This window comes from Aptenodytes forsteri, unplaced genomic scaffold (genome assembly GCF_000699145.1).
Source record: "Aptenodytes forsteri isolate BGI_AS27 unplaced genomic scaffold, ASM69914v1 Scaffold376, whole genome shotgun sequence".
In the NCBI taxonomy this organism is placed as follows: Eukaryota; Metazoa; Chordata; class Aves; order Sphenisciformes; family Spheniscidae; genus Aptenodytes; species Aptenodytes forsteri.
The window spans coordinates 1,772,491-1,798,603 of record NW_008796056.1 but is presented as its reverse complement, the minus strand read 5'-3'; the positions used below and the strand labels follow the sequence as shown (position 1 = coordinate 1,798,603).

At 40.8% G+C, this 26,113-nt stretch overlaps 1 protein-coding gene across 1 annotated transcript in view; it reads right to left on the bottom strand.

The window, feature by feature from the left end:
- Positions 1–473: 473 nt before the first annotated feature.
- The window catches only part of NOX4 (NADPH oxidase 4), a 114,475-nt gene continuing 88,835 nt past the window's right edge, over positions 474–26,113 (bottom strand). The window contains exons 14-18 of the mRNA XM_009286283.1: positions 12,618–12,737; positions 8,517–8,625; positions 7,864–7,932; positions 5,695–5,795; positions 474–594 (exon numbers count right to left, since the gene is read on the bottom strand). Of these exons, the coding sequence (XP_009284558.1) occupies positions 474–594; positions 5,695–5,795; positions 7,864–7,932; positions 8,517–8,625; positions 12,618–12,737 (520 nt within the window). The remainder of the gene's footprint in view (positions 595–5,694; positions 5,796–7,863; positions 7,933–8,516; positions 8,626–12,617; positions 12,738–26,113) is intronic.

Below are 26,113 nucleotides of genomic sequence, written 5' to 3'. Positions count from 1 at the left end.
TCTACCCATCATTTTCCAGAGTCTTAAATAATCATAAATAAGAAAATCTGTGTTATTCTTTGGTACATTTCTGTCTGTTTAAACCACAGCCGAACTTTTAAGTTGTACAAACAAAAAATTGCACTTTTATCTTCTAGAGAGTCTTGCTAGTCCAACAGACTTAGCTGAAGGAGATTCTTTATTATACTCAAACCTTGTCCCATAAGAGTTGCTGCTGTTGCTCAGTTTATGAAGTATCTTAGAGATTTTGTTTGGTCCACAACAGAAAACTCCAATGGTCTTCCTGTTAAAAAAAAAAGAAAAAAGGTTATGACATTCCAAATTAATAGTAACTTCTAATGACAGACAGAATTGGCTTCTGGCCTCACTGTATTAACTTTTCTTTCTTTTAAACCCCCAGCCGAACTTTTAAGTTGTACAAACAAAAAATTGCACTTTTATCTTCTAGAGAGTCTTGCTAGTCCAACAGACTTTCAGCTGAAGGATTCTTTATTATACTCAAACCTTGTCCCATAAGAGTTGCTGCTGTTGCTCAGTTTATGAAGTATCTTAGAGATTTTGTTTGGTCCACAACAGAAAACTCCAATGGTCTTCCTGATAAAAAAAAAAGAAAAAAGGTTATGACATTCCAAATTAATAGTAACTTCTAATGACAGACAGAATTGGCTTCTGGCCTCACTGTATTATACATAAGCCAACTATGCATAGATTTTAAGGTGAGAACAGCTCACTAGATCATGTAGTTAGTATTACTGAAGCCACCAGATCTCTCCCAAGTATCCCCACAGCAAGCCCTATTACTTATTTGACTAAGACAACTCTTAGAAAGAAGTGCCTCTTCTTAGTCTCAAGACACCAAGTGATGAAAAATTACTACTTCCCACTCTAATTTTTCCATGATTAATCACTTTTTTTGTTAAAAATGTGTCTCACTGTAATGACTTCATTAGTGTAACTCCTGATTTACACCAGCAGGAGATCTAGTCACTAACGGTGATTTGTTACACTAATGAAAACAGAGCACTACTAACCCATGATTATTTCTGGCAGCAGCAGAATAATTTTACCGCTTTAGTTTCACATTAGCATGCAATCTTTCCTTCAACAGCTGTATCAGAAAGTCTTATGAAAAGCCAAACACAGAATACGATCCTTGTTCATCATCCACAGCTATCAGCCCGGGTTCATTAGTTAACCTGACTTTTTCACACCACTCCACCGACAACAGCTCTTTGCTCTCTGGTCATCTTAAACACAGGCTGTAAGTCAGACTCACAGTCATACAGCATCTAAGGGCTCAGAACAGTAGCCAGCATCAGAACAGGCACATCCACAACAGCAGGACTGAGGCAGTCGTGATATTCGTCATCTCCCTTTTTTGAAAGATGAGAAGCGAAAGGAAGGAGCAGGGAAAGAGGATGCGGTGCCGTCTCTTCTATATCATGAAAAAAAAAATTTCTTCATCTTCCTGCTGAAATTGTGCCACTACAGAGAAAGATCTTAAAGATTTACTGGGATGGAGAGAGAGCCCAGAGGAGGGAACACGGCTCTAACTATTGTGATCTACAGCACTCACCAAGAGGCTGGAGACTTGAGTTCTGGTCCCTGCCTCCAGGACTGTTTCAGTGTTTTATCTAGTAACTATTTAATACAAAATATCTTAGCACATGCAGGATAATCAAATGCACAGTTTAAAGTTGCCTCTGTATGTGCTTGGTGAGAGAAGGGAACTAACATATACAAGAAGAAATCTTTGATGCATACTGTCAGGTGTATGCTGCCTGATGCAGCAGCTCAAATAGCGTGGCAGTCCACGCTGTACCAGGGCACAGCAACACTGGCATGGTACAACTGAGGACTCAAACATCAAAAAGCATCACAAAGTTATGCAGGTAACTGCAATGGTGTCCTTGTGAAGGCACCTTACAACACTGACTTTAACTGCCTTCAATTACATCATCTCTCATATCAATCTATGGCAAATAATCATAACTTGTACTTTTCTCACCCTTATGTATATCTATTAAACTTTCCTGTCCTGGCAGTACTCCTTTTAACGGCAAGGGATGTTGTGTTGGTGGCTGGATTTGCAGAAATAATGAGAACACTATTGCTCGTTGCTCTCAAATAAGATTCCTCAGCACTTGCAGAACCTGAACACCCTCTAATCTGTGCACAGTGGAGAAAAAGGGTGCATGAGCTGCCAGCAAGAATCTGTTTTCTACTGTGTATTTAATTGAGAGAATTAATGTTGTTGTTTGTTTTCATTAGTCTAATTAGTACAGACAACTGATAAATAAACCCCAATGAGTTCATCTGTCTCTCCCTTTCATTACATATATATAGCCCCCAAAGTGCAGACATGTCTAAGCAGCACATACTGCTAATGTATTCCCATCCCAGCAACATCCTTCCAAGGCACACAGAATTTTTGGCTAGTAAACAGAATCACAGAAAGGTTAAACGATTTGCCTAAGGTCACACAAGAGACCCGTGGCTGACTAAGAAGGTCACCTGAAACCCAGCTGAGCCACTGCCCCGTGCGGTGAGCCAGCGGCTCTCAAACTTCCTTCCTGGGATACCCACCATCAGCATCTATTCTGGATATCCTTCCATGTACCACTTACCTCCCACAGTTCACGCCCCACGTCCTCCGCCACCTACGCCCCCCACTTCCCTACTTGCAGATACCTTCCTCCCTACCTCATTTGGCTCCTGCCTGGTTGCTGTGACACAACTGCTACTACTGCTACTAGCTACTACCCTGAGCAGCACGCTACTACCCTGAGCTGATGGGCTTTAACTGCATATCACTTGTTTGGGTCATTGGCTCATCTTGTTGCTCAGATGAAAACAGGCAGCTAGGTATCGCTGAGGCATAATGTCTGAAAATCTTTTAAATACCACTAACGTTTATAATTAAGGAAACTGTGCTATAGGCCATTCTTTGTAATAAGTACAAACATTGATAGGATTTTACTCATTCAGAGCACTAAGCAAATAACTCCTCAGGGCTCCTATGGGATGAGTAGGTCAGCATATGTCCTTACATCCATTTTATGAACAGCGGAAGGTGAGGGAGGGGTGAAATACTTTGCTACCCAGGGAGGACAGAGTCAGGACTTTAAATACTCCAGTTTTAAATCCCATATTCATTCCTAGAGAGAGATTTCTCCTTTACAGTGCACAAGAAATGTATCATGGTGCTCCACACCTTCCTCTCCTACAGATATTCGTGTCTTTTTCTAGGTCAGTCTCCATCTGGAAAAAAGCACGCGTCCATTTGAACTAAACAAAATTGCGAAAGCGTGGCAGCCAAGGCATGGTATAAGCTTTTCATCCAGGAGACAACTGAACAGACAGACAGCAGGCAAGGCTGCTGCTCCATCCCCAAAAAGGGAGCACGAAAAACAAGACCAGTAATTTATTATATAAACTGTCCCAATGGACATCCTTGGGACTGCGGGTGTCATATAAAATATCAACAGCAGGTGGCACGCGTCTGCTCCTCTGAGTCCAGAAGAAAGAATCGGGAACTTGATGCTGGGTTGTCCCATGTCATGCTCTGAAGGTCTGGCAAAGCTCAGACACTTACAAATGCACTTTGCTTATTTGGGAACCAAACAGCAACAACAGCAACAATTCACAAACCGCAAACCGATCAGATGGCTAAACCGATGAGAGGTTTGTCAGCTGCATGTTTATTTATGTGCAGCTTTTACTAAAAACACAAGATAAAAAGTGGAAAATATCTTGGCTGCCCATAAACAAGCCCAAGGGGATGACTGCAAATACACGTGAAAGCCTGAACACTGGCACCAGATGTTGGAAACAACTTGGTTGCCTTGTTTGTGGGGGGTTTTTTGTGTCTCCATATTGCGCAGGGACGTTTAGATGGAAAGTTACTGAGAAATAAGAATGGAAATAAAGTCAGAAGGAGACCAGGAAATGGGAAGATTGGGACTATACAGAAAAATAGAAGTTCCCGTCTTGTCCAGGGAAACAGGGAGAATATTTACCTACAACAGGTAAGTTTATGTAGGATAGCTGAGTTATAGGTTGCACTACTGTCTATCATGTTACACGCAACTGTATCTATAGATACAGACCTCTAGCTATAAATCCTGATAAAGGGGTGATAAAGGGTGAGGAAGCCTACATCTTAGCAACTGCAGGATAATCAAAAGAAACAGAACATTATTTAGGTACTAAAAGACACCTTGCTTGGAAATGATGCACAATTTAAAGACCTGATGTGGAAATGCAGAGGAAATGGTACTTGAAGTCTAATTAGGAGTAATATGATGGAAAGCACAAAAGAAAAAGCAAGTATAACTACCACTAATAGCTTCATCTATATTATGTGCACTTACAGCCTTGCAAGGAAGTGGCAGAAACCTCATCATTTTCATCTTTTAAAACTGCATTCACACAGTTAAACAAAAAAGACATTAGAATGGATCATAAAAGGTCAACACTCCTCTATGCACAGGAGTTTGAGCTAGAGAGTCAACTTGCTTCTCTGACTTCTCTATTTCCCTTTCTTTCCCATGGTTCTTTACTACAAAACCCTTCTCTAAGCGATACTTGTTTACACAGTGTGAGAATCCTACTAGGGATGTCCCTCTGTAGCAGCCTTTGGGACATCCTGGCAAGGGACCCTGTCCACAACATCCTCTAGGACCTGAATCCAAGACACATGTTGTCAGCAGCTTACGCTGCCAACTGTGATACATATTGGCACTCAATACTTCTCAAGAGCCAAGGCTCAGTGTCCCCTAGTCATATCCAGCCTCAGAAGAGGAGAGTCAATAAGCCATGGGCAGATGTTCACTTTGCAAGTGCAAGAGAGGACAAAATGTTCTTGAGGGAAAGTTCTGCAGGTGAACGGGATTGTGAGAGCACCTCTCAACCTGGTACACCCAGATTACTCTCAACAGCTGCTGAGGGTTTTTCGCTCCCACCCCACTGACTACACCAGAATTAAATTAAGGAAGGCTCACACAATCCCTTCTACCAGATCAGCTTTTGAGGCAGAAAACTGCCAGTGGGGTGTAAAATACTTAATCAACAAAGCTGGATCTGGACAAAGACATTCCGTAGTCTAATTGCATGTCTTCTCTGGTTTACAACTGTCTTGTTTCAGACCATAATATGTTTGCCTAGCACAGTAAAAAGACATTGCCAGGTCTTAACAAAGAATAAAGAAGTGCCAGGAATCTCCAAAGACAATGTATACTCCGAATAAAAACAATACAGGACAGTCAGATTCTTCCTTGTGCATTCTGTTTGTAAACCAGCACTATAGATCATGAAAATTATAGAAGAAGTCAACAATTTTAAAAAATGCAACTTTATATATAAAACCAGCATATGTTGCAAGCAAGATACTGCCACAGACAAAAACATATGCAATCTCTGTGCAGTGAGATGGAAATCTATTCCTTTTATTTTCTGGGCCACTGAACATCCTAGCTGCATGAAAAGATGAACTGTTCTGAGTGTAAAAAAAAAAATTGTTTCCGTTTGTACAGGCTATCTCTCACAGCAAAATGTTAGCTAATTTCAACATCAGTAGCTTAAACATTACACTCTAAGATAAACCCCAAAAATATTTTCATACAAACATAGCTGGAAACAGATAACATCCCCACCCTTTAAATTGTGGCATCCTTCAAGCAGAATGGTACTTACCGCCTGTTACACTTCGCTATTTCATCAAAAAGGAGTTTCCACCGGGGTCGTCCAATCAAAAGCCTTGAGTTTAAAGCTTGATATTTTTCACCAATTATTTTCTGCAAGAAACAAAAAATTCCATTCTGCCTGATTTGCAGATTGCCTCATATCACCCAGGGCTCCCATTTCTGACATTGGCTGACTTACCATATTGCTGAGGTGTAAAACCTGAGCACAAGTATCAGACAGTTGTGATTAAAACTGCAGCCATTTCATGCACCAATACCCCTGCTCACTGCCTTTTCAATGGCTCTCCTTGGTGTTCGTTATACATTGTTTCTCATGCAGCTGCTCATTAATCTCCCCATTACTTTTGAACCAATTTATTTAAGCCATAAAACAATAACCACGTTCCTATTATTCATTCCCTCATTGGCTTTTAATGCTAAGCTGGAAGAAACACTGCTGATGCAAAAATCATATTTCTGTCTGAAGTCTTTTTTTAAACTTTGTACAAGTAACTATTAAGATGACTAGGTCTGAAAAAGTAACAAGGGAAATCTTACATTTCTCCATGAGAGTAGTTTGCCAGCTGTTTTGAGCTGCCGTAAAAGCAGAAAGCAGCCAAAACTGCTCCCCAGATGGACCCCAACCCATTCCAGCAGTGCTAACTCACCAGCATTTTGATAAGGTCAAATGCCCTTCCATTGGAGGGCGTTCCCTTTCTTTGGTTTTCTGTCCTAATGCGATAGAAAGGCAGAGGGAAGTTACATCTTATCTTAGGCTACCAGATTCACTCCACTGCTGAAGGACCTGAAACATTGCTCATACCAGTGCAAACACAGAGCCTTGGCTAACTCATCGTCTGTTGGCTTTTTATATTCAAGAGGCATTTGCTGAAGGATGGGCTTGGCTCCCTGTTGTCACACAGGCATGCTACGTCTGAGCAAAGGGAGCATGAAGCAAACTGCCCTAATTTTGGTAGCAGTCAGCACTTTGGACTAACATCAGTGAACACAGAAGCTGTATGGCAATGGAGAGTTGAGTTTAACTCACCCTTGAGAAATCATGAGCAGCATTATCTTTCATGCCACTTTTGTTCAACAGTCACAAAAGAAAAGTGACTTTAAAGAAAGACTTAAAAAAGTTGACTTAAATAAATTCAGTAGCTGCTTGATACACATTATTAGAAAACTTGCTTTGAATTGTCTATCATTACAATCTTGCTGTGTCATTGCAATGCAGTCCTGCTTCGGGTTTTAATTTTAACTTAACAATAGCATACCAGGTTCATCAATTAGGTATTTTCAAGCACCCCATTCCAATTGACATACGTCATCCAGGCATTAAATCTGTGGAGTACTGTTCGTAACTACTATAGCTATCACATCATTTAGACTATCGGATAGTGTTCCTACCAGAGCTGTGAATGTTATGCTGTCTCCACCTGATACCAGGCAGATCAAAATCCTTTGAGCACGGTTTATCGCTGCATTTCATGCTTTGTAGTAATTGTTAGGCTTGGTTCTGGGCCCGCTGCAGTCAATGGAAAGCTTCCAGATGCAGCAGGGTAAAGAATCAGGCCTAGGCTCATGTGCTAAATAATGTAATATGAAGATCATAAGCGTAAATAGCTATGGGAGATGCCAAGATCTGAGGAGTTAGCCCAGCTTTGGGGTTGGTAATACATGACAATTGACAGATCAGTGTAATTTCCCGTCTTATACATCAAGACTTTTGTAACTTTTGCCTATATTTGAGGCGAAGAAATCCAAAGCTTCTAAAAATAGCTAGTTTCTCTCAAAATATTTATTTGAAAAGAGGATTTGAGCTTGCAAGCTCCTAGAACTATTCTGTTTTGATTCTTAGCCCAGAAATGATGCAGATTTCCCATAAACACAGCCAACTGTCTGGTCCGTGGCCTGGCCTGGAAGGACCTTTCCTAGAAAAGGAAGATATGGACTTCTGCCCACATCTAATCAAGTTAAGGCTACTAGACTAGATTCTCTTAATGCTGTAGGGATGGACTTGCTCTCTTGCCCTAGTAATGAATCAGTCAGTTGAGTTTATGGCCTCATTTCCTGTTTTTACCATCTGCAGCAATTCCCTTTTGCCTTTGACTGACAGTTTGCATTTTCTACTACCCCAAAGTCTAGTTCAATTTACAAACAGCATTTAGCCACATACCTGTATTCCATCTGTTTGACTGAGGTACAGCTGGATGTTTATATAGTCTGGTCTATTCTCCTGCCAAAGCTGGGAGGATGATAAAAACAGCTAGTGAAAAAATATCCCTTCTCTTTATGTAAGCGTAAAGTCCCATGTGCCTACTATCCTGAAAGACTTGGGTTTCAGCAACAGTGAAGTAAGCTTTTTAATGAAGAAGATACACTTGCATAGGACGCCTTCATGCACTCCCGAATGTTGCATATCATGCTGTGTACAAAATATTATTGTAGGAAGCTACACTGCTCTTTAAAATCTACCTGAAATTGTAAATGCCGCTCCCTTCTCAATCTGTCTACTAGCCAAATGTCTAAAGGCCACTCAGACTCCCCAACCTGCACGTTCTTCTTCCATCTCATAAATTTCACAGATAAGTGTCCAGACTACTGGTACATGGCAACACTGTGCAATGAAATACTGGTGACAGATACTCAAACTGTTTTGTGCAGCTCCAAGAATAAATGGAGCCTGGGTCAGGTAGCCCAAGCAGAAGTACTGCGGGAGCTTGCTTATTTTGAGCAAGGCTGCCTTTCTCTATAGCGTGCCAGTTGTGTGGTGTGGACATACACTGCATTTATTAATTTGTCAGTATCCCTCCAAGCAATACCCATTACCTTGTCATGCAACATACAGAGCAGATCTGCAAACCAGCGGAAAGATTCAATGTCCCTGCACACCCAAATGAAGTAGAGTCTTCTGAGCTTGTAGCATTTCCAGCCATCACTTGAAAATAAAACGTTTGGGTAATTAAAAATTATCATTTAAAAAGGAAACATTAATTAAGATGCTTTTTATTCATTAGTGGAAATGTGAATTTCCATTAGAAGCTAACTGCTAAGTTGTTCTTCATCCTATGATACAGCAGACACTGAAATGACCAATGCAGACTATTATGATGATCCTGAGAACATTAAATTAGCACCCTTCACAGATACTGTTTCCACATTAGGAAGTTGTCAGCTATACAGATGATTTGGGCAGCAAATATGGATTCATGCATCATCATCAAACTTTTATTTCAAAGCGAAGTAGACATTCTAAGTTCAAGTGTATTATGTCAATTCTTTATTAGGTTTATAAAGCGACCCATAAGAGGAACATATTGACAAATGCAATAATGTCAGGACTTAATTCGGCCTTTATATGCGAGAGACTCTGGTTGATTATAATTAATACTCTAGCAAAATCACAAAGACCAAATCAAATCAGAGCTCCACTGTGTTGGGAACTGTGTGATATATTACAATCCTCAGAAAATGCTGGTGGGGAAAGTGCAGTCACGGGCAGATTCTGGCATTGCATTTAGAAAAACAGGACTCTCATGTCAGATTTCTAATGTAAATAAAACACAAATATAGCACAAAGGAAGGACTGGAATGAACTGGGAAAGAAAACAGAAGTGAAAAAAATCCTGATGATTAACGAGTTCAAACAAAAAACAAATATCCAGGAAGTATCTTCTTAGTTAGCCAATTCTGTTTTCTGTTGTTCTGATCACTGAAATAGCCAGTGTACAAATTGTTTCCTCCTTTTCCTCCTAAAATAATTTCAGATAGAGAAGGCTGACAACTTCAAACGCTAGTCCCAGGAGCCAACCCCAGTCAAAAAGTTTCACGATACACCTCACCATATCCATTGCGCATTATTTCAAACTCTAGCGTTGCTGGCATATCCATCAAGGGTATTGCATTAATAGATCTACCTAAGTAATGACTCCGATCACTGTCTTACCTCCCCATACCCCTAACCTCCACTGTAAGCCCGAGGAGCAAGGATGGAGACATTCTCAGCAGCATGTAGGGGCTGAGAACTCACCTTTTGTGTAAACTTCCCACAGAGAGAAAAAAAGTGCTTTAAGACTGGAGAGTACAGTGTCTTTCAAGTCCCGATTTCAGCTTTTTTATTTGTAAACTGTTGACCTGCAGAGCAGGATTTCCTCCATCTTTTTCTGACTGCCTATACTAGACAAGTGCTTAGGAAGGGTCACAATCTGGTCAGATGTGACAAGATAACTATAAGCAGTAGCAAGGAAACGAAGTGCCTTTCACCATAAAAAAGGATAAAAGAAGAGAAAAATGCAAGGCATTTTGTATTGAACTGCTGTAGCTCAGTAACAAAACACCACTTGCAGTGATGAAACATTGCAGCTGGACAAAGAGGCTGGACTGCAAGACTTCATGAAACAAGTCAAGCATAGATTTAAAATAGCACCTCAGACACCTATGCTTGGGTCTACCTCCAGCAAGATATATTATGCAATAAAGGTGCAATCCCCCATTACAACCAAACCCACATGTATATAACACTTCTTGTGTGTTTCTCTGTTACCACTGCCCATAATAAAAGCCATTATTTACAGACCCTTCTGCATGAAAGTCACTAGCTTTCCTTAATGTAAGTTATATTTTCTTAAAAATAGGGCATAGGGTTCAACAGTTAAGTGGAGGGAAGGGCAGGAGCAGGAATTAAATTGTGTACATACAACAGGAACACAACTGAGCAGGAAACAAATGACTACATCAACAGGCTTCTGATCTCCCCCAGACCTGCATGTCCTTGACACAACAGGACTGGCCCCGCTGCTCTGCAGCGTTGGCATCATAAGGCAGTTTGCATGTTCGCACCTGCCAATTTCTGCTAAGCCAGGGCAAAGACAACAGGCAGATCATCCACTAAATCAGTGCTTTGTTGATGTTTAAATACTGAGAAGGAAAGCAGGCTTAGACGGTTACTTCTTCCCAGAATTGCAGAATGATTCCCCTGTATAATGTTACAGTTCACAAGGGGAAGATTGGCTACAAAGGCAGGTTATGGGATTGGCTGCTTGGAAGCCCACTTATGGCTTTATCCAGATAAATGAACATTGCAAAAGCTTTTGGACACTAACCTTCTATGGCAATGTCTATGCAAGTTCCTACAGCCTCCAATAACACACTGATAGAGGCAAACATCTCATTACCTGCTGTTGGCCCATCATTATCATAAGTGACATTTTTGCTAAGCACTGTCAAGGATAGTCCATCATGAGGAAAATGGTCATCTTCTCCACCTGGGTCCCAGGATTTCAGCAAAAACATACCCTCTTTTTGAAAGGATGATCAATACACTCTCAGGAAAAGAAAATGAGGGAGCCCCAGATGGTCTTTGAGGACTGCAGCACTATGAGACAGGCGGGGCTAATAATTTTCAGAAGTGCTCAGCACTGTCAGGTACAGCACAGATCAAGGACAGAAGAACATGCATAGCATCTAAATTCTAGGCTTTAACTTCACTTTGGAGTTAGAGCTGGCTATTGGCATGTTCATCTTGGAACAAATGCTTGAGCTGTGCATTGTAAAACCCTCCCAAAGCCAGCCAGCCTTTCAACACTTCAGGGAAGGTTTGCTGCTTTGGTTGGCTGTTTATACAGTGCCTATGAAACAGGGGTGCTTAACCTGTGACTGGAGCTCGCCTCCAATAACACACTGATAGAGGCAAACATCTCATTACCTGCTGTTGGCCCATCATTATCATAAGTGACATTTTTGCTAAGCACTGTCAAGGATAGTCCATCATGAGGAAAATGGTCATCTTCTCCACCTGGGTCCCAGGATTTCAGCAAAAACATACCCTCTTTTTGAAAGGATGATCAATACACTCTCAGGAAAAGAAAATGAGGGAGCCCCAGATGGTCTTTGAGGACTGCAGCACTATGAGACAGGCGGGGCTAATAATTTTCAGAAGTGCTCAGCACTGTCAGGTACAGCACAGATCAAGGACAGAAGCATGCATAGCGCATCTAAATTCTAGGCTTTAACTTCACTTTGGAGTTAGAGCTGGCTATTGGCATGTTCATCTTGGAACAAATGCTTGAGCTGTGCATTGTAAAACCCTCCCAAAGCCAGCCAGCCTTTCAACACTTCAGGGAAGGTTTGCTGCTTTGGTTGGCTGTTTATACAGTGCCTATGAAACAGGGGTGCTTAACCTGTGACTGGAGCTCTTAGCCAATAATCTAGCAAAAAAAAAAAAACAACCAATAGCAATCATAAAAGCAAGCCTATTTCACACAGCATAAGATTTGGTGGGAACCATGTTGCCAAAGTGACAGAGAAACAAGAGGTGAAAGGTTTGGTCTGAATAGAATGTCAAAGGCTTAAAATAAAAAAAAAAAAGAGAGAAACAAGAAAAAAAAGTAAAGAAAAAGGCATACCTAAAATTTAAACTTTTCAAATGGAGTTAAACATCCGAATGCTATCTGAATCCAAGTTGATCCCTTTCATTTAAAACCTTAAGCTTACACATTTACAGAAGTCAAACAGACCAGGAAAGCTGGCCCTGCATTTCCAGCAGAAAGACTGTCACGACTTCCTGACTCTCAAAAACTCACTATCATAGTCCATAGCCTCATCTAAGCTGGGACTAGGGGAACAAGTCTAGCTGAAGGGCTGTGACTACATTAATCACAGGTGAGGCTGGTGGCAGGATATAAAGGTTAGTGACACTGTCCCAGCTCAGGTGCATTACTGGCACAACTCTGCCACAACTCTTTGGGTTACAAAGCCTGTATGAGATGATTTGTGCTCTTCAGGGGACATCCCAGTCCTTTACCACTCTCCAAGGAATCATTCACTTATTTTATGCTAATGGAAGTTTTTAAATACTCTGAAAGTCTTTCTGACATGCACTACTATGACAAACTGAGGGGAAATGGCTTTAAAAGGCTTAAGCTCACTTACAGCAGTGTGTTGAGTACTGATGCAAATGGTGTAACTCCAATACCTCCAGCCACGCAGAGGCTGACCTCATAGTTCAGGGATTCCTCAAAGGGACTTCCAAAAGGTCCATCCACATACAGTCTGCAGAAAAAGCAAAAAGAACACTTTTAGAGAAAGACGCTAAAATCAGAGAAGAGAGGAAAAGAAAAGCGGGCTGGAATTAACATCCTACGAAGAATTTGTTTCAATTTTTTATTAGTCTTGGGATGCAGAATATGAAAACTTTTTCCTGGAAAGCTTTATGTGGAGAGAAACCAACGTACAAGTGGTATGAAAAACTGTTACAGGAAGTCTCTTGGCACATTCCATGATTAGACAAGCCATTTTTTAATCAAACAGGTGGAGGTGACTAAATTATGACTGCCCTCTGTGTCTGCTATCAGAGGGCAAAGAAAGTGCTGCACTAGAAACAGTAACAACTTGGTGGGTCATAAGCAGGAAGAGAGTTTGGCTAGCCCTGCCTAGGAGGTTCACCTCTTGAACATAAGAAACAGCTGAGATGGACAAAGGGGTACCAAAATATTTTTTGTGGCTTCTCATAATGCTTTTCAAGGGCCTCCAGGGAATAAAGAAGAGGTGACACATATCCATCCTGCAGTGAGCAAGAGGAATGAATTAACATCTATCTGCTCCTTCACTTCATATCCAGACCCCTGGGAATGTGATCTATCCCAATCATACAGGATATCTGAAAAGAAGGGAAAACCACTGAGTTTACCTCTTTGACTCATGCCTCTCATTCTTACAACAGTTTTGTCTACCTGTTTTTAAAGATCATTTAGGAGACTGAGTCCCATTTCCAACCCATTTTTAATAATTCAGATACTGCTGGGAAGTCAGTTGACTATAATTTAAAAATGGGCTTTTAGGCATCTTAAAAAATTTGATGTCCAAATCCTTCCTACCCTGCTGAAAGTCTGACCAAGGTCATCCATAGATAGCTCAAAATTTATTGCCTGTAATATCTCTAGTAAGATTCACATACCTCCTATTCTACTTATGGAATACCAACCGCATACCTTACTTCAGTAATATATTCACCTTTAGAAACTATTATGAAGAGAACTTGAACGGTACATTTAGTCAGGGTCCATTCTGTGTATGAATGGCTCACTGGATCGCCACACTTTAGGTAACTGGTGAATACAGGAAAGTGTGGTGGGCCCAGCACTGCACTCAGCAGCTCAGTGACTAGGTATTTGGTTGCAGCTAGGTTGACTAACATCAACCTTTGGCCTGAGTCCACACAAAAGTTCCAACATGTGTATTTTTATACACACGGACATACTGGTAGTAGTATTATGCAACCAAGCTAGGCATACTATTTGTCTAATAAAAGGGCATAAGCTTCTCCTTTATACCATCAGCCAGAGAATTAAAGGCAGAGGAGATGTCTCTTTTCCCACACAAAGTCTTCCAACCCTCATCTGATTCTTTCCTTTTGAGGGCTGGATCTTAGCCATAACTTAAGAACTCAGTCTGATCTCATTTCTTTTAGTTTTGTGGTCTGACCCTTGGCATCTTAGCAGTCAAGACAACATCTTGTCTGGGTGTCTTTGGCCAATATGGTCCTTTCTAGGAAATTTCTCCCAGACCTCTGCTATTGCTGACATCTTGATGCCTCGTATGTTAGGCTCCTTCTTCTACAGTCTCTTATCTAAACACAGATAAGTACCTACATTCTGATGGATCTGGAGGCAAACAGGGTGATCCTTAACTATACCCTGACTTATAAATTCCTTTCTTGACTTTTGGTGTCCTACCTGGAGAGAAAGGGAGAAGACACTGGGCCAGCCACAGCCATCATCAGAAAGCATTGGAAGTGCTGGCAGTAGACATTTTTAAATAATCAAAATTCCTCACTGATATTCATAACTAATCAATCTGCAACCCAAATATGCTTATTCTTATTTCTGTCTTTGTATTCTGAAGTCACTACAGTATTCTACAAATGTTCTGTTGGAGAATCTCAAAGCTTTTTAATGTCAGGTATGTTAGTACCAGCGTGATGAGAATACTAGAAAAACAAATTCACTCCTTACTTAGGACAGATAAATTCTTTTGCACAATGGGGCCAAGAAAAACTTAACTGGACATGCACATACAATATAAACAGAACTTTAAGTATCTCCTCATTAAATGTTTCCTGTTACATAACACTTTATACCCCATTTGCTAAACAAGGGTTTACTTTCCATTAATGAAATGATACCACTGCTGGTGCAGAGTGCAGCAGCAGCTGCTTCAAGAGATCTTCTAAATGTTGCACTATTATTTGACTGAGGAGGTAAAGGAGCATCTCTTATTTAAATAAGCAACAGTGAAAATGTAGAGAAGCAGATCATTACTCTGAAGTGAATCTGGTCCAGGGGACATTTTGAAAGAAGTCCACAAACGTTATGGGTCTCAGATGTATATCTCAACAGAGATCTAATTTTGGGATAACAGTGTAGGGCAAAAAGAAAAAAAAAAATACCGGACAATGAAGACCAGCAACTGAAGTCCACTGTCATTCCTGGCATAACTCTTATACATATGTTACCCTAATCAGATCCTGTCTAGCTGGTGAAATCTGGAGAATCACTCCTAAAGGTATGAAGGGCATAAGCACAGGCCTGAGGGAAATTCCTTGCATTTTGCAGAAGCAGCACTAACTTTCATTTGGATATACAGACTTAAAGCCAACATTTTAGGGGAAAAACACATGCAAACAAAACAAAAGCAAACTAGCAAAGGAGATTTTTCCAGAAATTACTACAGTGGATGTGACAATAGTCATATACTTTAAGGGTGCCACTTAGCAGAATTGCACTTAAGCCTATTTGAGGACTATCTGAATTATGTACATATGTCTGATCTCAGAAGGGACTAAGCAATTCCTGGGAAGTCCGAGTGCCACTGAATACCACTGACATGATCGGGAGTTGAAACATGCAAAACTAGATCTGGTCACCACAAATCAGTCAAACACGGTGCATAATTCCATGCCAGAAATTCAAGAAACAACCTTCAATTAAATATGTATTTTGGTCAGATTGCTCCAGTTTGTGGCCCATTAGCCCCATCTGGCCTGCAAAATATTTCTATCTGCCCACTGTGTCTTCCTCTGAGGGAGTAAGGAGCAGTTGTTTGGACAGCAAATGCAGTCAGAGGAGCCAAGAGCCTCCTACTGTGTCTGCATGTGGCCCAGCACAGAACAGCCAGAAGTCACCGCTTCCAAGTGTGAGAAAGAGAAATGGGGGAAAAGCTGGAGAAATATTGCTACTGCATTAACCCACTGCACAAGACTGCCTGAAAAGACTGATTCCACGGATAACATGATCTCCCTGGAAGATTTTGTTGGATGTCATAAACATGCACTATTTAATCCCATTTTACTATGGGGATAATTTATAACTATAAAGAAATGTGACTCTGATGCCCTGATGGAGGTGGTCTGTTAGGAATTGATCCTTCTTTTATCCAAGTCATTGGAAGAAAAAACCCCCTCCTGATGCCATATCAAACAGCGCAGTGATGAACAGAGCAGCGATTCAGTCATGGACTTTTGCAGAGATTATGCAACTTTCACTTCCTGTCAACATGTTCCTCCTTTCATTTGGTAGTACTGAAAAGTTTTGCATAAAAGCAGTTCATTATTGCCAATGAAATCTCACAGCGTTCAATAAAAAGACAGACAAGCTAAGGGGGGTAAGATGACTTTTTGTTTCTTGAGTTGCACCCCAAATATATCACACTACCATGCTATGCTCTCCTATCCTCCCAGCTTTAATTTAATTAACACGAAGGAAGGGAATGGAATTTTACTGAAAGTTTAGAAATTCCCCCTTCAGGCAAACTTATTCAAATAACGAGTTGTTCTTTCCACATGTATTCATTTCCAGTCTTAGGAGTGCTCTCAGTTGTTCTGGCACAATTTCTTAGCTCACAAACAGAAAAGAAGCTCCTCAAAGCAGAATATATCACAAAAAATAGCAGAGCACATTATTAAAAAGCATCTTACAGATAGCTGGTGAACATATTTTCTATTTAAAGCACACATATTCTACAGTACAGCGGTACAGAAATATCCCAGCAAGCACCAAGACAGCTTGTTCCAGCGCTGGGCAACGCAACTGCACTAACATGGGGCTATCCCTAAACCAAGGGACACTGTCTCAGGGACACAGGCAGCCGTACTGCTTTTGAGACCAAAATTATTATCTTCTATAAGGAACTACACAGTGACGTGTGGAGACACCTGCCCACATCTCTGTCGGACTTGGACTTCAGTGCCATGCTTTACTGCAGGGTGTAGGTGCCCTTAGAAAAGTTTAATGCTTATCTTGTACCTGACTACCCAACTGTAAATGCTGATTATTATACCGTAGCTTTTTTCCCAGGCTCTTTGGGAGCTACTGTGAGACATTATCAGGGATATTAGTGGAATTACAGATGGATAGGGGAGTTAATTCAAGAGCTTGTAGGAAATTTTAATTAAAGAAGTATCAGCATTTGCAAGCTGAACAAAATGCTTGGATATGAAGTACTGCATAGAGCACAGAAAGTGAAGTCCTAGTCTGACTGAAGTTTGTGGCAAAACTCTTACCAATGTCAACAGAGTAAGGATTTCAGCGAACAGTACGAGATTTTATATCCTTGGAGCCATATTCAGTTTGTTACCAAGACCCAGATGGAGGTATCTTTATGTGAGCATACTGAGTAAGTCCCCAGTACAGTCAAAAGAGATGTAGTCAATGCAGTTAATGGAGCCCAGAGAGAGACTCAGGATGTGATGAATTGCTCTCTATGTCTACAGACTGTACTGGCTCAATTAACAGGAACTTAGAGATTGGTGTCCCTCTGGAACAGCTGAAGGCCAAGCAGAACTAAAATGGCATTAGACACCTATCCTGAGGCATCCGAATCCAGACCTAGATCTCCACTGAGAAAACTGGAGCTTAGATACCTAGCTCACACACAGACACCTACATTTAGGCGTCTTTGGCTGGAGCTGAATCCCTCCCTTGATATCCTATGAAAAGCCCATGTCATTGACTTCAATAGGTTTTGGATAAAGTTCTCCAAAATCAAAATAAAATCAAGTAAACAACCCTCCTCTCACACTCGTTCTTCTCTTTAAATTGTCCTACTAAAACCACAGCTCAGTACTGCCATGATGGATACAGCCTGAGAACTCCAAGGAACCGACTGTCTGATGTCTGTAATGGTCTCCTTACACTCTTCTGCTGCTGCAACTCTTACGCACCAGAGAGATGCCATCACCTCCCTCTGATAACCCACAATACCAGCCTCCACCCCCACGTGATAAATATTCAAACAAGTGCCTTCATGTTCCTCCCACACTGCCCTTCATGCCTGGGAGGAAATCTCTGTAAACATCTGCAGAGCTATTTCATTATCTCCCTCCAAATTCCTTCTTAAGACTCCTCTTTCCTCTAATATCTGAAAAAACAGTAAACCAGCAGTTGACAGTAGTTAGGCTGCCGATGTGCTCGCCATAGCTCAGTCATATTCTGACCTAGTACTGTCTCATTGTTTCCCTGAATTTTGCTGTCTGATTGTATCCATCTGTTGTCTCCTGTTCTTCTAGTTTAAGCTGGTTTGGTCAGGACAGCCCCTCTGCTGTGTGATTGCGTGTATCAGGATGGCTTCCTGATATATGACTGGTTCTTCAGGGCACTAGGATAATACAGACAAATGAAGAATTACTGGAAACCATCCAAATCTGAAACTTGTCTCAGAGGTAATCTTTCATATGGTAGGCTTGCAGAAAGCAAAACTGACTACAGAGTGTTCCAGACCGCTTTGGAGTCCAAGGCTCAATTCACAGTTTTCAGTAAAAACCTAGCTACAACAAATTACATGATTTCATTTTTCAAAGAAGCTGCAGTTATCACTATCGAAGATTTTCAAATCTTTTCTGCAGCAAAAATCAAGACAGCCGCTTCATCTTTTGAAGTCAACATATGACACCATGTCATTATTTAAACCTCAATTAGTAAGTGTACACTCTGACACTATTTTTCCAGAGGGCTTGTGATTATTGACAGCATTTCAGTACCAACAGCCTCTTACAGACAAAGAACCACCACTGAACAAAGCACATCATCCTTGGTTTGTATGGATTTCCGAAACTACAATGGCTTTCAAGGTTTAAAAGTGTAACAAAATGTGACATCTGGCATGTGAGATCAGAGATTCCCATGTGTTCTCCTGACATTGTGAAGGATGATGTTTTCATTAAAGACAACAGCAGCCCCTTAGACAAGTAAGCTTGCAAAACCCAGTGGGTCCAATTAACTTTATATACTATTTTGCACAAGACTGCAGTGTGTTATGATTCCAGTTCAGACTTCATTAGGCATCCTCTCCTTTTTTTAACAGCTCAAGTTTAATTTCTGATTGATTATTCATATTTTGTCCTTTCAACTTCAAACATATTGTTACAATATGTACTAGAGCTTGTAGAAGTTTCCTTCTCTCTTCTACAGAAGTTGCTTCCTCTATCAGTTGGTGAAGCATCCAATTATAACAACGTAGATGGCTCAAAACCCTATAGAATCAATTAGCATCAGATTTTTTTCTCATAGAAACATGCCAATTTATCATTATTTTTAAAATTCTAGAAAAGCCATTGGCTTTAGTACATCTCAGTTCCATTTATTTCTCCCTGGCTGGGCAAAACAAAACAAAATCACCCGTTCTTCAGCTTATTATACTCTCAAGGGCCCAGAGATGACTGAAGAAGAATTTCCATTTCTACATTACCCTTACCAAGAGAAAATACATTGAAGGCATGATGACAAGGGCAAGAAATTGGAAAAGCAGAGCAGGCACCTGCATTTTCACGGATAAGGCTCTTTCTGTTAACCCTGAACTGAGATCCATGGTTTTCTATGAGACACAGTACAGGTTCAAGGAGAAGAAGATCCCACTGGAGTAGGCTGGAACATTACAGCAGCAAAAGTTGTACAACTACTGATGGGGAGCTGGACTTGCAACAGAGGAGTGAGGAGGACGGTGGAGGAGGAAAGAACCTTGTAACTATGAAAGAGAATTTAAAAAAAGTGTAGAGATAGAACTTCCACTGAAGGCAATGGAAAACAGACTTGCACAACTGACAGACACCTTTGTAAGCATGGTTCTTCCTTGTTCAGGACTCCTACAGCAATCTGAAGGTAATCTCTCTGACCAAGTTAATTTTCCTCAGAATTGGATAAAACTGTCTAAATGTTGCCTAAAGTATTTATGGAGAGCCCATATTTCTTATTATTCATTGCTAACTATCATGGGAGAGAAGCAACAGTTTAGACCATTCACTTCATTAAAAAGGTCTGTAAAACCACTATGACAACTACAATCAAGTATAATTATGTATTCAGACAACTTTGTTCTCTGAAAGTACATGTACTTTCTGTACTAAATTCTTAGGTCAATATTCTTAATTAATGTTGTATTAATTCTTCTCCATGGCAGCCTTTTTACTGTCATTTTTATAAAATCATTCCAAAATGTATTCCTTTGATTAAAGATCACACATGATTTAATTTTATTATAACAAGAAATCCAATTTTCCACTTATTTCCTTACCAATTACAGTATCTATTTTGTGAAGTGCCTTGCCTCTCTGTAAACTTGTCTCCTACCAATTTTGCCTCAGCTAATAAAGTAAAAGAAAAAGAAGAGTATTTGTAATGACTGCACCACCTATTGTAACTCACCTTTTGAAAATTTAGTTTGTTACATCATTAAGTGACAAGATGCTGCAGATCAGCAACCACAAACAGGTTGAGCGTGTTGGCCATGTTTCTCCACAATTCATTCACTGGCACAGTAGTTATCTGTCCATCTCACTGCAAACAGTATTTCTGCTTTAGAGTAATCCATTTCCATATTTGACCTTTTGTCTCTTTCAATATTTACAGGAAGCTTTTTCTTGCCTATACTGTTCCCTTTGGTCGTCATCTCAGGGTTGCCATCTAGCAGACGGCACAGCTCCTTCTCACAAGCAGTGCTGATACTAGCACTGAGCCCTCTTCCTCACTTGGTAAATTATACTCACTAAGACAGGATATCCCACGTCCCCATGTCAGTGAAAATACCTGCAGCATCGGTACGTCAGGGTACTAAGGGAAACCTGAAGCAACTGAAGCATACTGATGCAACTGGATTGCAGATTTCAGACGCCAATTCAAGTTTTTCACACCTCTAATTATTACATATTAACCAGCACTGGAGGTCTAATGCAGTTCCCTCAGCCAGGATTTGGGTATGTTCAAGTTAAGTGAAAAGTCTACATGGGAGTTTAGGATTCAGGAAAGCCTGACAGTTAGTACATATATGAGATGTAGTAGCCCCCCACCCCTGGCAGCTACTTTGCATTTACAAATATACTCAGGGGGCATATTATACCAAAGGTCAAAATAGTTCTTTTGATAGACTAGACTGGGGGAAGAAGACGACCACTCTAACTAGACATCCACGCTGCCAGTAGGCTTTCTCGGTCAAGCTCCAATACACCTTAGGGCTGGGGAAAGAAAAGTTGGCACCTGCTGACAAATCCCAAGGATGACAAGCGCAGAAATTAAAATCCTAGCTAGGTATCTGCAGAAACAAAAGGGGAGGAAAGAAGAAGCTGACGAGAGTGCTGGAAGATGTGGTTGGCAGCAGATCAATCTGAAGACAAGGCCAGGCATATCATGATCCGCTCCAAAGGCAGCCCTTTCAGGCTCTTTGGACTAGACTAAGTAGAGATGAAGATTTCAAAATGAAGAGAATAAGAGGAAAAAAACAAAGAAGGACAAAGTGCACAACAAATTCTGCAGTTGGAATGAAGTAGTCAATCCTGCAATAAAATGGGATCCTCAATATACAGTAAACCTAAGCACAAATATGCTACCTAAAATGTAATAAACCCCCCCAAAAAATTTGCCATGTCTCATTGCTGACTCTTTTCTGTCTTAAGGTGTACGTCTGGGTAACCAAAGTGACTTAGTCTAGTCACAAGCCCATCTTTTCTCTGGAAAACTCTCTTTGTAAGGAAATGTCTCTCACAACTACACTTCCTTTAAGGAAAGATGCTCTCCATGAGCCTCACAACCAGTGAATGTGCCTACAGGAGTAGGTTCCCTTCAGGGCAGCTTCATGAAGCAAATAATTACTGGTTTGGGGGGTTGTAAAATATCTTTGCTTGAACTTAGCTGCCAGGAAGCCTAGAAGGAAATTCTCTAAAAATTGCTCAGATAGTTGAGGAGTGATGTCTGCAAGATAATGAGAAGGCAACTTCAAATGGCTTTCAGATGTTCAGTGATGGTCGGACAAGCTCATTTCCTTAGGCAGACAGCCTCTTATCTGGGAAGGGATATAGAAAACTGGCAAGGCCAAAATGGAAAGAAAGAACACCTGCCAAACGTTAGAGTAAACCATACGTAGTTGCAGTAAAATGGCAGATTAAGGATGAGATCATCCAACCTGGCGAAGGAATTTCTGAAGTCAACATAAGCCTATAGATGAGTCTGCATATAGATTCACAGGCAGAAGCTTATCAAGCTACCAGAGAACATACTGCATTACATCATAGATGAGCTCAATCCAGCCCTGACCATCGTGACCTCTTCATTGTTTTTCTCTGAATATGCTCCAACTTCTTATTGCAAGTTCTGTTTTTCAGAGTGAACGGCCCATTATTGTCTGCACTGTTCCAATTTCAGTCCTGCCAAGGCTCTATATAATGGCATCATTATTCAGAGGTGGTAGTGTCATTATTACTACCTTTCTAGACATACAAAGATGCCTCTGTACAGCCCTCTGGCTTCTTGGGTTATTCAAAATAAAGAATTTTTCATCCCTTGAATTTTTAAATTCCTTCAAGCTCTTACCTTTCTATGTGCTGTAAGAGTATCCATGATAACAGAGAGAGTCTTATTTTCAGCATTTCTCTGAGTTTTAAGAAGCTGAGAGGGAACAGGTGACCCCGAACAAGACAGATGAGCAGGTGACTTGGTGAGAGACAGAGAGAGAGGGGACTAGTGTTTAAGTCCTTCAAATATATAATTCCTCTCACAACCCTTCCCACCCTTATTTTTCATAAAAATCCTGAGGGTTACAACCCACTGGGTGTGAAACACTGCTGCAGGGCAAGGTGACTGTAAGGCACTGAAGGGAACAGAGGCTGGACATCACAGCAGAATACATCTGGCACAGAGTCAGGGTCTAAGCCAAAGGGGCTTTTCCTGTAGGTCCAATACCAGTTCCTATCGACCAGGCTCCCTGAAGCTGCTCTGTATATACAGAGAAACCACACTCTGTGTGACTGGTCTTGTCATTCTAGAGAGACACAGCAAATCTTGACTTGTGAGACTTCTTGCATAAAATCAGTGTCCTGCAGCTCCACACTGGTCAAGCTGATCCCTGTCATGCTTGTTGTCATTCTGAAATGCAGATCACAGGACTGTGCCTCAGGTCTGACCTCAAATACCAGTTTTGATCGGTCAGAGAGGAAGAGAAGTCTGGCCTTTTAATCCCATCTCCCTCATGCTGATCCACTGTCATTTCCAGAATGTCATTTACATCCCTAGCTATGCTCTTCCTTTTGGTGAAACCAGGTAGCAACACTTTCTCAGACCTCCCCTCCGCAAGAGTGGGAATGCTTAATTTAATAGGTTTAATACTCTGATACATGCAGACAAAAGACTGTTATAAAGTGCCAAGTATGATCCTAACATTTCCCCCACCCCATGTCACTGTTTCTTCTTTGATGATGATAATTTTTCTCTTGGTGAACTGTCTGACATTTCTGCCTATTCCAATTCATCTTCCTTTTCTTCCACCCACCTCCTGAAATTTGCCAGATCATTCAGAAATTTCAATCCAACTGCTCTGAAATATACAATCCTCCCTGGCCCAATATCATCGGAGGATTTAATTAACTTGGTGTTTACATCTCCCTCCTTGTCATTCATTACTTGATATATTGAAAAGAACAAGTCCCAAGATGAATTACTGAATATTTGATACTTCACCCCTCTTAAAACTGTCTGCTTAAGAACTATTTGCTGCTTGCCACCTGTCAGCACTGACTTTTAAATTTTTTCTTTTTTTCTTTTTAATACACTGTGCTGTATTTTTATTTGGACAATACTTTGCTAAATTCTCTATGGAAAAAAAATATCTGATTCCAGGACAAATCAAATGGCAAAAAAGCCACTGAATTCCACGATACCAGGATTTAGTTCTACAGAACTGAAAGGTATACTGTCAAGCAGATATCCACTATACAGGTGGATATGTATACCAAGTCTACTTTTTACTATTTATACCGCTGTGGTACCTATATTTGCAAGTAAATACAGCAGGACATGGGCAGTACACAGTGGATGAAATCCCAATTCTCTAGGTTTTGTGTATCTACAAAACCTCATTTTTTGAAGAACTCACCCTGTAGCCATCAGCTGTGTTCAGTGGTTTAGGTGTTCCACATACCATTTACTTTCTTTCTGTTTAAGCGTTCCCTTAACAATTATAATTTAAACAAACTGTAAAGTAAATATTGGACTGACAGCTGAATACTTTCTGGTTGTTCCTTTCTGAGATTCTGAAACTGCATTTATGTTTTTCCTAATGGTTGCATTCATCAACCATTTGCTAAACCACCACCACATATTTCTAATGTTGTCACTGCTACATTTTGGAAAACAAGTCTGATGAGGAGCGGCTGAGGGAACTGGGGTTGTTTAGCCTGGAGAAAAGGAGGCTGAGGGGAGACCTCATCGCTCTCTACAACTCCCTGAAAGGAGGTTGCAGCGAGGTGGGTGTTGGTCTCTTCTCCCAAGTAACAAGTGATAGGACGAGAGGAAATGGCCTCAAGTTGCGGCAGGGGAGGTTTAGATTGGATGTGAGGAAAAATTTCTTTACTGAAAGAGTGGTTAAACATTGGAACAGGCTGCCCAGGGAAGTGGTTGAGTCACCATCCCTGGAAGTATTTAAAAGACGTGTAGATGAGGCGCTTAGGGACATGGTTTAGTGGGCCTGGTGGTGTTGGGTTGACGGTTGGACTCAATGATCTTAGAGGTATTTTCTAACCTTAATGATTCTACGATTCTATGATTCTATGATCTACTGTGAAAGTGCCCAAAGGTCCCTAATCAAAAGGTACTGTCCCCCCTTGGAGTAGGAACTTTACCAAGAGCACAAAGAGGAAGGAAAAAAGCAGCAGCTCAGGTGGTGTGCTGGGATCCAACCCGCTCCCTGCCATACCTTCCTTAGGAGAACTTGGGCACTTTGAAACCATGTGACACCATCTACCTGTTACACAGGAATAGTTATATTTCTCAAACAGAGAAGAGCATTGCAACAATGACTTCATTAAAAGGCTGTGAGGCCCATAGGTACATCTATAATGGTGGTCATAAACCCCATCAATGGGACTGATCACAGTCCTTAATTAGCAAATTAAAGGAAAGGAAGGACAACATTACACAAAGGATTGTTTCTAGAGATTCATTGTTTTATGGTTTCATCCGTCTAACTGATGGCTTTTATCTGCAGACCTGACTGATACACAGTTTAAAAAAGGGTAAGCAATAGCTTCATATCTCACTGGAGAAGTCTTGCCAAGACAAACATATGAAAGAAAGAGTAAAGACGACAGTGGATAAAGGCACCAGCCCTGTTATTTCCTTGTTAATTCTATTTCATCAGTTTGGTTAACCTTACATGACCGTGTTCAAATACTTGAGTGCGCAGGGTTTTTTTACCACCAATGACCCAATGATAATAAAACCATACATGATTTAGAAGCACTTTTGATACTTTTCTTTTTTTTCTGTGAACAAGTTTTATGGTGCAATGGCCCTTGAACTTTCATCCTCCAAGAGACCTTCAAGTGCAGAGAAAAACAGACCCCCCAGACTCAGCAAAATCAAGACACCTTCTTTTTTTTTTAATAGATGCTAAATATTTCAGTCATGAGTCTTCTCCTTGGACATCATAAGAAGGATGGAACAGGGGAATAAGCCAAATTTAATTGGCTCTTAATTGCCAAAACATTTCCACAAAGTGCAGATGCTATTCACTGGTGCCAGAATCTGAGTGCAGGGTCAAATAACTAACAACAAAGTTAATTCAGTGAGGAGGGTTCATCTGACCATGTATAGCTGGCATAGCCAGTGCAGAGATAAATGGATTTCTTAAGCTCTAGTGATGCTCTTCAGAGTTTCTTGCAGCCAACCTGCTCTATTTTGCCATCAAATGACTTGAGAGAGCCAGCCCAAATTTTGATAACCGCTGTTTGCACCAATCCCTTAAAGTGGATTTCTTAATTGTAGTGCAAATCTGCACCAAGAAAAAGAAAAGTTAACCATCATAGAATCATAGAATCATAGAATCATTGAGGTTGGAAGAGACCTCTAAGATCATCGAGTCCAACCGTCGACCCAACACCACCATGCCCAATA